Source organism: Podarcis tiliguerta (genome assembly GCF_965153285.1).
Source record: "Podarcis tiliguerta genome assembly, chromosome: 7".
Lineage (NCBI taxonomy): Eukaryota > Metazoa > Chordata > Lepidosauria > Squamata > Lacertidae > Podarcis > Podarcis tiliguerta.
Genome location: NC_139540.1, coordinates 86,514,484 through 86,528,429, shown reverse-complemented (window position 1 = coordinate 86,528,429; position 13,946 = coordinate 86,514,484). Strand labels below are relative to the sequence as shown.

The window sequence follows — 13,946 nt, the reverse complement described above, 5'->3', positions numbered from 1 at the left end:
TGTCTCCAATTTATTTTGAACCTATTATGCTGGGTTTATTTTATTTTATTGATTGGGGGGAGGAGGCTACCAAATACATTCTACTCATTTCAGCAGGACTTATGGGTGAGCAACAGGCTCCAGATTATACCCTATACTATATAACAAGTGGTAACTCACTATAAATGTGCATGTGACCTCAGTTGGTAATCTGTACAATCCTACTAAGTAAAGAGAATTTTGCCCCAAGTCAGCCCCTAATTATATGATTTGAAGCAGAAAGGATGGTAAAATTATCTTCACAACTAGGCATTACACCTGATCATTTTAATTGTTCCCTACACATCACAGTAAGCTATTACACATTGTTAAGATGCAATAAATATGGAAGTCTTCCTAAAACCAGCAACCAGTGTACCAGCAACAGGAGCCAATTCAGACAACTAAATTGATATGTTCAAAATGTGGGTTGAATGGATCGCTCTAGAATGAAGCATTTGTCTTGCATTAATACGTCAGCGTGCATCTAGCCAGCATTTCAGTTACATAGACTTTACTTCTGTAAATGAGCCAAAAGTGAGTGATCCAAGGTGAATCAATCTCTCATTCAGATACACACACATCACCAAGCACTGAATTTTGACTGGATACACATGGTCATCAGAAGCTGGGGCTAGGATTCAGTCTAGAAAGCTATTTAGGGTTGTGTGTGTTCCAGCCTTAAGAGTCCTAGCCATGCACAACGGGGAACACGGCTATGCAACACCAGACCCTGTAATTAACACATAGTATGAAGCCTCTGGGCTGACCAAGACTGTATATAAAATACTAGGAGTCTGACCTTCACCAACTCCAGTTTCATCAACTGACCTCAGAGAGGCAGGGCTGGGGGGCACACACTCCAGGTCTGAATTTAGGAACACTCGGTGGTCTTTCTCTGGAACTGACATGCAAACCAAATCCTCATTCCCCAACTTGAATCAAATTGGCTCACATTCCTGACCCGCTTTCATAATGTCCATCTGCTGTGCTAGAAAAGCACATTCAATGCTACAGAACTCCTACCATATATGATTCCCTCCCCCATGAAAGGTCTCTTTGATGCAGATAATACTATGCTGTATCACAAGATATATAAAGGCTATTTCATAGAAATAAATCCAACTGGCTCCATTGGAGCTGCCCTCCAAATAGTGGAAAGATATTCTGCTTCGAAAGGTCTCCCAAATACAAGCTATGGGCTTATCCACACTTACCTTTTGCCTCGCTCTTTCCAGTTGCCAGTTGGTCACACTTAAAAGCTTTGTATCCCAGCATGTTCCTTTTTTAGCTGCAGAGCTTTCCCCGTGAAAACTTGTTCTTTAGTGCTTGCAGCAAGTGTCAAGTCTAAGCAGATTGCTGTTTGCTCCAACTGCGCTTTAAAGAAAGGGCTTTTTGCAGGGAAAGCTCTGGAGCAAGGGGGGGGGGGGAGGTGCCCAGAAACAGAGCTTTAAAGTGTAGACCATGACTGGAAAGAGTGGAGGTGAAGTAAGTGTTAGCCCTATTGTACAATCAAGTAAGCAGTAAGCAACTAACTTTTAAAAATCCTGATGTATTTCTGGGTGCTAAAAATTTGATTAAAGGAAGTATGGTCACTATTACTGATTCCTATAAAGGAAGAACGGTCACTATTACTGATTTAATAAAAAACACCACTAAGAAGGAATGGCACAAATGTCAAAAGCAAACCTTTTCAAACTGTGTTCTGGGAATCCTGGAGTTCCTCCGATGCTTATCAGGAGGACAAGTTCCATCCCCGTTACTTAACTTTCCCTGCAATCAACAGCTGTAGCAAAGTCTTGGGTCTGTTCTAGACTGCACTGCCACTTGAAGGCGAGACTAGTTCCTTATATGAAGAGTGTGTGTAACTTAGAATATGTCCCACAATCCTCTGCAGCACACAAGTGTCCCATGAGAGATGCTTGGGGCTTCTCCACAGACAAGCTGATGTGGAATCACCCTTCCCTTAAAGATAGAAATCAGAAAACCACTGGTCTAGAGAAATGGTATTACCTCATGACAGACATTAGAACATGGGTCAGCAAACTAAGGCCCGCGGGCCGGATCAGGCACAATTGCCTTCTGGATCTGGCCTGCGGAAGGTCCGGGAATCGCCGCATGGATCGCTAGCGCGCACACGCGTTCTTTCCCTCTCCCTCACACGGCGGCGGCGGCACCTCCTCCTGGCTTCTCCCCGCCCTGCCTAGAAGAGGAAGGGGGCTGGGCTTTGTTTGTGTCAGAGCTCAAGCGGCCGCCATTTTAAGCAGCCCCTCTCCAGAGCCCTTTCATGTGCCACTCATTGTCCCTCTGGTGCAGCCACCACCAGCCCCTGCCGCTCACGAGACACAGGTAAGCAGTCACTGGGGCTCGTGGTGCTCTTGCATCATTCCCCCCCCCCCCAAATATAGTCCGGCCCCCCACAAGGTCTGAGGGACAGTGGACCGGCCCCCTGCTGAAAAGGTTTGCTGACCCCTGCATTAGAACATTATTCATAAACTAATAGAAAACTGTACAGTAAACCCACAATTTGCATGCATTTAGTTTGTGTGCATTCAGCTTTACGCACATGGAATTTCTTTTAAGGGGGTGGAAAGTGGGCAGGTTTACAGGAAAAATGACTTTGGCAATCCCACCCACAACTGAACCCAATAGGTTTTTGACTCTATGTGATTATGGCTTTAGATAGGATCCCTGGAACGTAACCCCCATGTAAGTTGTGGGCCTACTGTACAACTTGAACAAATGTTACTGACGTTGTTTGACACAGAAATGCAAACATCAAAAAAGTGTGTGTGTGTTTGTGAGAGTGGTGGGGATGGAGGGAAAACGAACCACCTCCTCCATTCTCCATTGAACTATGGGATTCACTCTCCCAGGCTGGCCATTGATCAGCCATGTATGTGGCTACAAGAAACAAGGAAAACTCCAACAACTACTAGGTGCTCACTGTGGATATCGTAAGATAAAGCAAGGTGCTAGGATGAAGGGAGTTTGCAGATTAGAAAATTTTATTTCACACCATTTATCCCAAGGAAATTCATTTTAAAATAATCAAGTGTAAAAGTGCAAACCAGTGGGTAGATAGGTTTTTTACTCTGGAGCATGCTTTTAACCCCAACACTTCAAGCTTGCTGCTTCTCTGTTAATAATGACCTTTGTTTGTACCATAGACAAAATAGACCTCAAACATTTGCCTAGCAGGACAACTATGAAGCTGTGACAGTGATGGGTGGCTCTACCAAGGTGTAATGCATTTGTCACACAGACAAATGCAGCATTGCACCAAAGACAGCAGGGCCAATGTAATGCTGAATGGCAAATCTCTCACAATCATCTCAGCTACTAAATACTCAGTTTTCAAAGTGTCATCGTTGTTCCTCCCTGTTCCTCCCCCTGCCCTACCTCCAAGAGGACATAGGATGAATTCTAAGCAGTTTTGCATTAGGTAGATGACACGATTCACTTGGAAGTGCTCCTGAAATGGAGCTCACACAGGACACATTCCCAGCATATTGTGCCAGAGGCATCTGTAAGAGAGAGAAAACCCTACCCAGGTCCAGTGTATCCTTTGCAGAGTGGCAAATGATAACATCAGCAATAATATATGTGCAAAATATGCCTTTCAGAAACCAGTGTCTATAACTAACTTTTTTAAAAAATGTGTGCCATGTGCTTATGTTCTCCTCTCAGTTAAAAAGATAGCTTTACATGTCCTTTCCCCACTTTCCAGTCTCCAATACACTGAGAGCTAATCTGACAATCCAGTAGCCTGAGATCTGAGCTGAACCCAGACTACTTTGGTTCAAGCCTTAGCTCAGCCCTCAACGGACTCATCGGCTTTTGGCACATCGTCCTTGCTCAGCCTCAGCTCCACCATTTGAAGAAAAATTCCCTGTGGGAATATGAGTGACTTACCTTGCAGGATTGTTGTCAGGGCAAAGAAGGTAAGGATAGCAAAGCACTTTTCAATCTAAAAGTGCTACAGAAACTAGAAATATTGAGAAATCACAAAAAGGTCAGTCCAGGCTTTGCTTCTGACCTTGCATTTCAGATTACTGACAGTTAAAAACCAGAACTCCACCTTGTTAGCCTTCCAGAGTAGGCAGGCCTAAAACTATTGCTTGGAAATATAACAAACAACTTAGCAATCAAATTCTGATGACAAGAATAAAATGGTAGTAACATTCAGTTCTATAGTCTGCATTCAGTTAGGGTTCCTCTCAAATAGCTTTGAGCAATACATGACTTCCTGTGAGGAAGCCACGTTGTACTACCTCCGTGCTTTCGTTCAAAAAGTATGAAGTCCATTCCTACTAACAAGTACCTGGAACTCAGCTCCCTGAGTGCCATTTGTGACTTTTGGATCTTCCAAAGGAAACTGAAAGCTCAGAAACGTAAGGAAGTTGCAAGAAAGCTTGTCTTGGAGGGGGCGGGGGGCAGAATAAAACAGGTCCCTTCTGTTTTCCTCAGAAAGCACCCAACGCAATGTACCTCTTCTTTGTATCCTAGCTATAGTCTCAATTCATAAATTAGATTAGTCTTCAAATAAGTTAAAAAGAAGAAACTGTGGCAGTTCAGTTTCTCTGGCTCAGTGCCAGGTAGAAGATAGTTCATATAGACTGCAAGTCACTGTTTAGCGTATCTGAGTTTGTAAATCTTCACATCGATTCAGGAGGTTTCCAGGTGTGTGTCTGTATGTGTGAAGGAGTGGCTTAGAAAGAGCTAAGCCCAAACAGGAAGAGGACCCAATGAACAGTGAGGAGGTGTACTTCATGGCCTTCATGAGGCACCCACACTGCTTGGAGATGCCAACCATGTTTCATATTGCACAGGTACAGAAGAAAATTGCCTCTCAGCAGTCCATCCACATGATCAGTGCTCTCTGCACATAGGCAAATTCACAAAAGTGAAGACATTAAATTCTGTCATGATGGAGAAACACAAGAAGATGCCGTAGAGCAGAAGGCACACGCACCCCAACTTCTTGTCCAGCTTCCATTTGTTCAAGTGAACACCAAACACCTGCAAATAGACAATAAGAAATGTTTTTCTTGAGGCGCATAAAACAATTTCACATAGATATAGAGCTGACCTAGATGAGAGGTAGATTTAATGGAGCGTGACTGGTTTGGTTGCACTGGGCATGGAGCCTCAAGGGCAGCACAACTATGATGTAGAATCGAAGGAGAGAGGAAGGGGGCTTCAAATTTTGGCGTCACTGAAATTTGGGACCCAAAGTCCACCTCAGCCTAGATCTACCAGCCTGCTCCTAGAAATCTCTCATCACTTCTATAGCTACCATGTGGTCTGAGCAGACCCTCTGGGCACTAGAAGTCTTTGGAAGATGCTACCCATGAATCACCATTACATTTATCATAACACACACTGCTACATTCCACAACTGCACCATATTTCATACATGCCTCACCAAAATGGGGTTAAGCTTTTATTTCACTATATGCTACTATCTTAAAAGTTCAGAATAAAATTGTGATCTACTTACAGTAACGAAAACTGATGCCAGCAGCAAGCCCACAGAATAGATAAGTCCTCGGCTGTTTAAATGAATCTGAAAAGTTAATGCAACTGTTTAAGAATTCTGTCTCCACTTTGATTATAATGAACTAGTTATAATCATTACACAGCAGAAAACTGTAATCTCATAGATATAAATGAGATAAGACCATTATATCACATTCTTTTACACCAAAGGGAACATTGTATTCAAAGCAACACTGCTGCCCTTTGATCCACAGAATTGGGCAGGGCTGGCTGTTTTTGATTTCTGAATGTATATTTATTTATTTATTCTTTGCATTTCAACCTCACCTTTCCATAATAATCACAGCACGTCACATTCCTTAAAATAATAGGATAATAATCAGACCAAGAGCAAATTATAGCAGATATTCTAAAGGCAGCCACAGCCGTTGCCAAAACCTTGTTAAGGGCAGTATTTGGCAAAACCCCACAGGAATAAGGTAGTCTTTGTTTCTCAATAAAAGTGAGCAGCAATGAGGCCAGGTATCCCTCTCTTAGGAGGCTGTTCCAGATTATGGGTGCTACAACCAAAAAGGTTCCGTCTCTAATGCACACCAGCCAATGACTAGGCCCACACTGAAGAGGTTGGAAGGAATGACTTGGGTAGGGGGAGGTTGAATTGAACCTAGAAATAAACCATAACCCAGGGGTCAGCAAACTTTTTCAGCAGGGGGCCGGTCCACTGTCCCTCAGACCTTGTGGGGGGCCGGACTATTTTTTTTTTTAGTGAACAAATTCCTATGCCCCACAAATAACCCATTTGCATTTTAAATAAAAGCATACATTCTATTCATGTAAAAAGACGTTGATTCCCAGACCGTCCATGGGCCAGATTTAGAAGGCGACTGGGCCGGATCCGTCCCCCCGGCCTTAGTTTGCCTATCCATTCCATAACCAGCGAAGTTGGTTGTAATGATTGGTGTAATGTGATTTGATCTATTGGCACAATTTAGAACCCTGCAAACTATTTTCTGAATCGGAAGAAGCTTCCAGACTATTTTGAAGTTGAAACCCACAAAAAATGTATAAAACCTACTGGTGACTACAGGCCTTAGTCATTGAGGTCAGTCCTATTTTTGTGGTAAAGAGTGCAACTGGAACAATAAATAAACCTGTCACTCATTCCTGGTCACTACTTCCATGAGGACATTCAGGAACAATCACAACACCCAGCAGTAGTCTAACCTGTAAACTCGCTGCTTTAATTTTATCCTGCTGGGTCCCACCAAAGGCCCTCATCTACTGGTAGTTTGTCTAGTAGTTTCTTACAGTGGCACCCAAATGCCCAGAAGCAGGACATGAAGGCAAAAGCCTGTCTCCCACTCTCTTTCAGCCCAGCCTAGGAAAACCATGCTGGCCACCTTCCACTCCTTGGAGGAAGCTTGGGGCGCATATCTAGCAGTACTACCTCTGTATTATTGTCTCCATAATGCAGATGGGAGGCTTTGACTTGAAAAAAGAGACACTTAGGAATACCCTACGGACATGGCAGGGACGCACATAGTAGAATCATCATCAACCTTTTTATTCGACCGTCAGTCAGAAAAAGGAACATGTCAGTACACAGTTAAACATCGAGAAGGATTTTTAAAACTTAACCAACACTAAAATGGGTTAAACAGATAGCCCCATATCAATACAGTCAATTATAGTCTTGCGACGCTTAAAAGCTAAAAAAAGAAATTTGGCCACTAAGGAAGGTATAGCTCTAGTGACATTATTTAACAAGTGTAAAACCTGGTCTCATACCAAGCAGTCTCATACCAAGCAGTCCTAAGGAAGGGGAGCCCATCAAAAGTCCTGCCACCTCACACCAGCCAGGACAAGCTGGGTAAGTGGGCCTTTCCCCTCTCTCATTATACCAGCTTCAGCTTGGGTCCCTTCCAGGATCCACAGGGCTTTCGATCCAGCAGGTTCAAGGAATGACACTTCACTTCAGGGGCTGCTATTACTGCTTGGACAACCACCAGCTTTCTGTCCCCTGGGGTGCAGCTGGAGCCTCCATCACAGGAGAATCCCCAGCAGCAGCAGCAGCAGCATCCCCATCCCTCAGCATCATTGGTGTACTCTTCATAACTATGCTACACCGGCTTTCAAGCAGTATCTGCTGGCACATCATGATTGTGGTACAATATTGTCTACTTTCGTGGGTGCAGGATCCCTGTAATTTTTGAAAGTATGGAATCTGGGCAGGCAGCTAGCTTTGCTAGTCTGGGCAGTCATTAAAGGTACAGGAGCCCCATTCACCTTTGCATTTAGTCACTGCAGAAGCACCATATTTTTGCACTGGGTATCTACAGAGACATATTGTCTAAAGATATTAGTAACTGGGGATGAGGTGAGTTCAAAATGTGCAGTTAGAATAAAGGCGGTTGCAAAGGCACATTTAGGCTAGAGAGATATAAGTTTTTTGAACAGCTGAAGGTAGCTTGAAAGGGATACAAATTTGGCCTACTTTTGCCTCAGGTTCGTAAAGTTGTTTTTTTTTTTTAAATAAAACTTACCAAACTGTTTGATCAGAGGTGACAGGGTGACCACATAAATCTGTGTGTGGAATGCTAAATAGCAAGCAAAGACTTCCTTAAACTGGTTTCAGTCCTCTGAGAAATTATTGCCTGTCTCCAGACCTTACATTGAATTATTCTGTTGTGTATTTATTTAGTAATTCGGTTAAACATGAGTGGCGGTTCCCCCCCCCCCCGAGTCATTTTGATAAAAGACATCGTCTAATATTGGTTGGCTTGTTTTTGTTTCGGTTAGAGTACAAGAATATTTTTAATGGCAAACTGCCATTTGAGGGCTCAGGGCAGAACTAGTGTTCTTCCTCCAAAGGTGACGGGACGGGTTCCAGATCTCGGTTACTCAGCTGGGCTGACACATGGACAGAAAGAGGGGAGAAAAAACATTCGCCTGTCACCACAAAATAACTTGGAGGATAAAAGTTCATGTGCCACTAACAATGTGTCTCTTGTTTGTTCAACAGCTGGGCTTTTCCCCTGCTTCGTAAAGTTGTTTTCAATCTAATGAGCAATTCAAATCAATTTTTTCCTGCATTAAAGTAATTTACTGTGTTGCCAGTTGAATAAATAATTTTCCACACTGCATCAGCAGCAGTTTTTCACCCATTTCTTAGTTAGCAAACGTGTGGATGCCAAAGTTATATCTTTACCTCCATCTATAATAAGCACACAAAAGATTCTAAAATTATCAAGACACAGGACATGGATCTTCAGCTAGTAGGCTTCCCACCAGCATCACTATTTTTTTTTAAAAAAAGTTTTATTTTTAAGAGAAGGCCACGGCTATGCAAATGACTCAGGGAGATAAAGTGTTGCTTGCAATTTTCCAGGAGGTGCTCAGAGACAACTTAGCAGCTCATCACTCACAGTCCAGGAAACATGATAAAGATTTCTATAGACACCCATTGTAAAATAGAGGGAGTAAAAGAAAGACTTGTAGCTCAGTCCTTTTTTGCAGCACATCTATTGCATGCAGAAGATTCCAGGTTCAGCTTCTGGCATCTCTAGTTAAAAGAATATCATGGAAGGGAAAGGGGAGAAGGCCTCTCTCTGAGCCCTTGGAGAGCCACTGCCAGACTGAGTAGGCCTGCTGTTACCGAGACAGATGGATAAATAATCTGACCTGGTAGGAGGCAAGTTCCTAAGAGACAAAGCATTAAATTACATCCTGATCTCTTCCTTGTCACTTAATGTGCTGGTGTTATGGTGCTTATAAGAGATGAAATTGGGTTGGGGGCAGCATTTTCATTTGTAGTAAAATCTGAATCACTCTGTTTCTCTGCACTCTCCATTTGATGTCAGATCCAAAAGTATTTCAAGTAAACAAAAGAGGCTAATTTCCCTAGGGAAGATTGATTGGAGTGTGCGTGGAAATTCCCAGGGACAGTTGGCAAGATGGCTTTATGGCTCTGGAATGCACTTTGTCAGGAAGTTCGGCTGCCCACACGAGACATCACAGCTGCATTTCCTGGAACAAAGGCTAGATTTCATTGTGCTTTTTTTGTTGTTGGCACATAAAGCGTAAATTCCCCTTGGGTGCCAGTAAGGTGAACTTGACATGCCACGTTGCAGGTAGAGGCAGAAGAATTAAACAGAGCAGCTCAAACTATAGTTGAAAAACCCGCTAGGAATATGCACACTCTGAATGGCAAAACAGGACTAAAACAACACAGTAGTAACCCCCCCTGCTGGAAATAACATTAGTGCCTAGGTTATCCACTAGGCATCACTTAATTCCTTCTTTTTCTGTATACTACTGAGAGACAATGAAAATTTGACTTGGGTGGAATTGCAGAAAAGCAACCAATTCTAAAAAGCCGCTGTCAGCCACATTTCCTGCCTGTGCCTTCTTAAGAGTTTGATCAGGAAGTTTCATACCAAGAATGAGGGGGAAGCTCTCTTCTGTTTTGTAGTAGGGAAGGGAAGCTCTTTAGGTTTCTCTTCCCAGAAGACCACCAGCCTTCCCAGATTACAAAGATTATCATCAGGATGGTGAGCTGTGGCTCAGCTCTATCTACTGAGAACTCCGCACATGGTGGAAGAAAGAACATGCCTCTGCCTGCTCACCATGCACTCTGCACAAGACTGCCTAACTGGACAACACTTCTTCTCTTTTTTGAGTAGGATGTGTGTACTCTCAGCTTACACATGACATTATGTGCATACTGATGGGGAGGAACAAGGGCATCTTCACTCGTTTACCAGATAAAGAGAGACACCATCCCAGCGAGCATACGAGCCAGAACTATGATGTAGCTTCCATTTATTAAAATAATATTACTCCCAGTGCTTTTCTTCTAGAAAAAGGCTGCTGGTACTCACCATGAAGTTGTTACAGTAAGTGCAACACTTTTAACCAGTGCATTTCTTCTAGAAAAAAAGGTGACTGTGCTGCATACCTTGAGTGCACATACCTACACATTTCAGTATTCCTGTGGCTCTCAGAGTCTCCCCCTGGTGTCCTACTTACAGAGAATATCAATGGAATAACAAGTTTCTGCAATGGAAAAACCAGAAAGTAGGAACAAGGGCACACTCCATTTTTCACTTCTACTCTGGCATTTGGTTCAGGAGAAAGTGAGGTAGTGCTGCTAAAGCCAAAAGCAATTTTGATACAGATTCCATACAAGTAAAAGCATTCCTTATTGCCGCTAATTATTTTTATTTCTGATCATCTCTAGTGGCAAATACCTTGATTTAATGGTTATGACAGTGTCCCTATTAGAGTGGACAGTGGGAAAAACAGTCTTGTATGTGAGGAGGGAGTATTAGACAGTGAATGTCTTTCATTATATAGGATTTTAGCCGCTCCATCTTCTCTTTCCTCAAGCACAACGGCTTCTTGGATATTCTGTGTCACACCTAACACGTGGCACATATAAATCCACACTTTGATGCAAATTGCATGTGCAAATTGCACACATCACCCAGTCCTTCAGTCAACATATGCTGGTGCCAAACCTTGTTTCTGCCAACTCAAGGAGAAAGGCCCCAGGGCCAGGGTGGGGTGGAGCATGGTCAGATTCAATGAGCCAAAGGAGAAGTAGGGCAAAGTGGGTCAAAATATGTCAGTGTTGAATCCGGTTCTTGTGCAATGCTGAAAGGTTAATTGTAGCTCAGCAGGTCTCTTACTTGCTTAGGTCAGCGAGACAAACAAACCAGGTCCAGAAACTTTAATAAGAGTCAGGGATTGGCACCAGACCTCCTTGGCTTAATGCTGAAACGAAGCTTCCTTAGCTGGTATAACTAGTCTTCCTGGAACTTCCTCCTTTAGACAGAATGAGGTGGTGGCGCTGACATCTCCCAGCTCAGGTCATCAGTTCAGGAGCCACTCTGGGCTCAGGTTCCAGCCTGACTGATATGGGGCAGAGTTGAAAGAGAAGGCAGGTCTGTGACAAGGACCATAGGGGCTCACAGACCACAGCCATTATTCCACTGTTTCCCAAATTAATGCTCTAATCACACCTGATGGAGAAATGCATCAGAACTGAAAACCCTCAGAACCTTGACAGAATCCTTTAATTTTTGTGGTGAAATGGTGTGTCCCATTTTGGAGTTACTGAGAATAGAGTTGTTGGGACATATCCCTGCCACACTGAGGCTCTGAGATATAGGAATAGCGCTGGATTAAGGGTGGTGCGGGTGGTTCCCTCACAGAGGGCAGCAAGCCAAGGGGGCATGAAACTGAGAAGATCCATAAATGAGAAGATCCATTTGGGGGTGCCAAATTTTGGCCGCACACAAAGAGATAGAAACTGTGCCACTAAGAAAAATACCCATGCCAATGCTAAGACTGAGGTTCAAAGAAGAACCAGAGAACTAAAGAACGCCTGGTGGATAAAAAAGCTCAAAAGATCCAGCACTTAGCCCACACTCATGATGCACAGAGTTTCTTGAAAGCCACAAAGATCATCTATGGGCCAATAAATCATGGCATATGCCCCCTACGCCCAACAGACGGCACCACACTTCTAAAAGATACAGAAGCTATTGCATTGCACTGGAAAGAAGATTACCTACATCTCCTTAACCACAACTCCCCCATAGCTGCCGAGGTCCTCTCACAAATCCCGCAAAAACAATTTAGAGACGAGCCTGCAGTATCTCCAAATCTGGGAGAGTTGTGTATAGCTATTAGTCAAATGGAAAACAACAAAATCAGCGGACCTGATGGGATACCCGCCAAAGTCCTCAAAGCAGGCAGAATTGAACTTACACAACTTCACAAGCTCATTGAAAAAATCTGGGAGAGAGAGGAGATCCCAGCAGACTTCAGGGATACCAAAATTAGCAATCTTTTTTTTAAAAAAGGTGATAGAATGGATTGCAGAAATTATCGAGTCATCTCTTTATTACCTGCAATTGGCAAAATACTTGCAAGGATCTTAGCAAACCGTCTCCTAACTATATTTGAGGATACCCTTCCTGAATCCCAAAATGGTTTTCAACCTTCTAGGGGGACAGTGGATATGATTTTCACTGCCCGACAGCTTAAAGAAAAATGCAGAGAGAGAAACCAACCCCTGCATTTATTGACCTGACTAAGGCCAGTATAAATTGCACTGCCCTGTGGACTGTCCTTCTGAAGTCGGTTGCTTTGTGAACATCCTTCAACTCCTCTGCGATAACATGACAGCAACAATTGTGGATTACAATGGCTCTCAAAGTGGGATCAGGCATTAAATAGGGATGTGTTATCACCCTAACTCTATTTATTACCTTACTTGCCATGATCCTACACATTGTCCAAGGGAAACTCCCCACTGGGGTAGAAATCATATATTGAACAGATGGAAAGCTCTTTAATCCGAGTAGGCCAAAAGCAAAGAGTAAGGTTACCATAACTTACATCATAGAGCTTCAGTATGCTGATGAAAATGTAGTGTGCGCACACTCAGAGGATGACCTCCAAACCATCCCAAATATCTTAAAAGAAGTTTACAGAAAACTGGGCCTATTGCTCAATATCCAAAAAAACCAAAGTGTTGCACCAACAAGAACAAAAGAACCCCTCTGCAGTGCCACAAATCCAACCTAATGGTGCAGTCCTGGAATGTGTTGTTCACTTCTCCTACCTGGGCAGTTATCTTTCCATAAGGGCTTACATTGATGCTGAAATCCAGCATCGCCTGAGCTCTGCAAGTGCAGCCTTCTCCCGATTAAAGTTTGAGGACTGGGACATTTGCAGGGAAACCTAAATGCTTGTTTACAAAGCTATTGTACTACCAACTTTATTGTATGCTTGTGAAACATGGAACACTTATAAACGCCATCTCCAACACAGTCTCAAGGCAAATCTTTAAAATGTTGCATAAGCATTGATAACTAGGAAACACTGGCCTGCGAGTGCTTCAGTTGGAGAACAGCCTTTACCAAAGCTGTCATGGGCTTTGAAGAAGCACGAATGCAAGGCGAACTCAGGACGAAAGGGAGAAACATGCTAAGAGGAAGGCATGTTTGGCAAACCCTCACCGTGATCATTTCCTGCCCAGAAACCTATGTCCCCACTGTTGAAGAATGTGTGGATCCAGAATTGGCCTCCACAATCTCTTACAGACCCACAGTTGGGACCGTGTTCATGGAAGACAATCTTACTCGGCTACGAGTGATCACCAAAGAAGAAGAAGAAGCCATATTACGAAAGATTACTGAAGTTCAGCCCTGCAGAGGAATGGGGTCCATGCAAGGGTAAGAGGGCTGAATCAAGGGGGAGAATCACAGAGGGAGCAACAGGCGCTGTCTGTGGAAGTGGTGAGGGGCTGTGTCCTCTCAGCAGCCAATTTGGGAGGAGAGATGCACAATGGAATGCGACCCGAAACACTCCTTCAGTCAGGAGCAGAAGCTGTGGTCTGCTCAGAAACAAGGCCT

At 43.5% G+C, this 13,946-nt stretch overlaps 1 protein-coding gene across 3 annotated transcripts in view; it reads right to left on the bottom strand.

The window, feature by feature from the left end:
• Window positions 1-3,008: 3,008 nt before the first annotated feature.
• SLC24A3 (solute carrier family 24 member 3) overlaps window positions 3,009-13,946 on the bottom strand; it is a 147,251-nt gene continuing 136,313 nt past the window's right edge. For all 3 annotated transcript variants that reach the window (XM_083448706.1, XM_083448704.1, XM_083448705.1), the window contains exons 16-17: window positions 5,522-5,587; window positions 3,009-5,040 (exon numbers count right to left, since the gene is read on the bottom strand). In XM_083448706.1, the coding sequence (XP_083304832.1) occupies window positions 4,891-5,040; window positions 5,522-5,587 (216 nt within the window). In that variant the 3' untranslated portion in view covers window positions 3,009-4,890. The remainder of the gene's footprint in view (window positions 5,041-5,521; window positions 5,588-13,946) is intronic.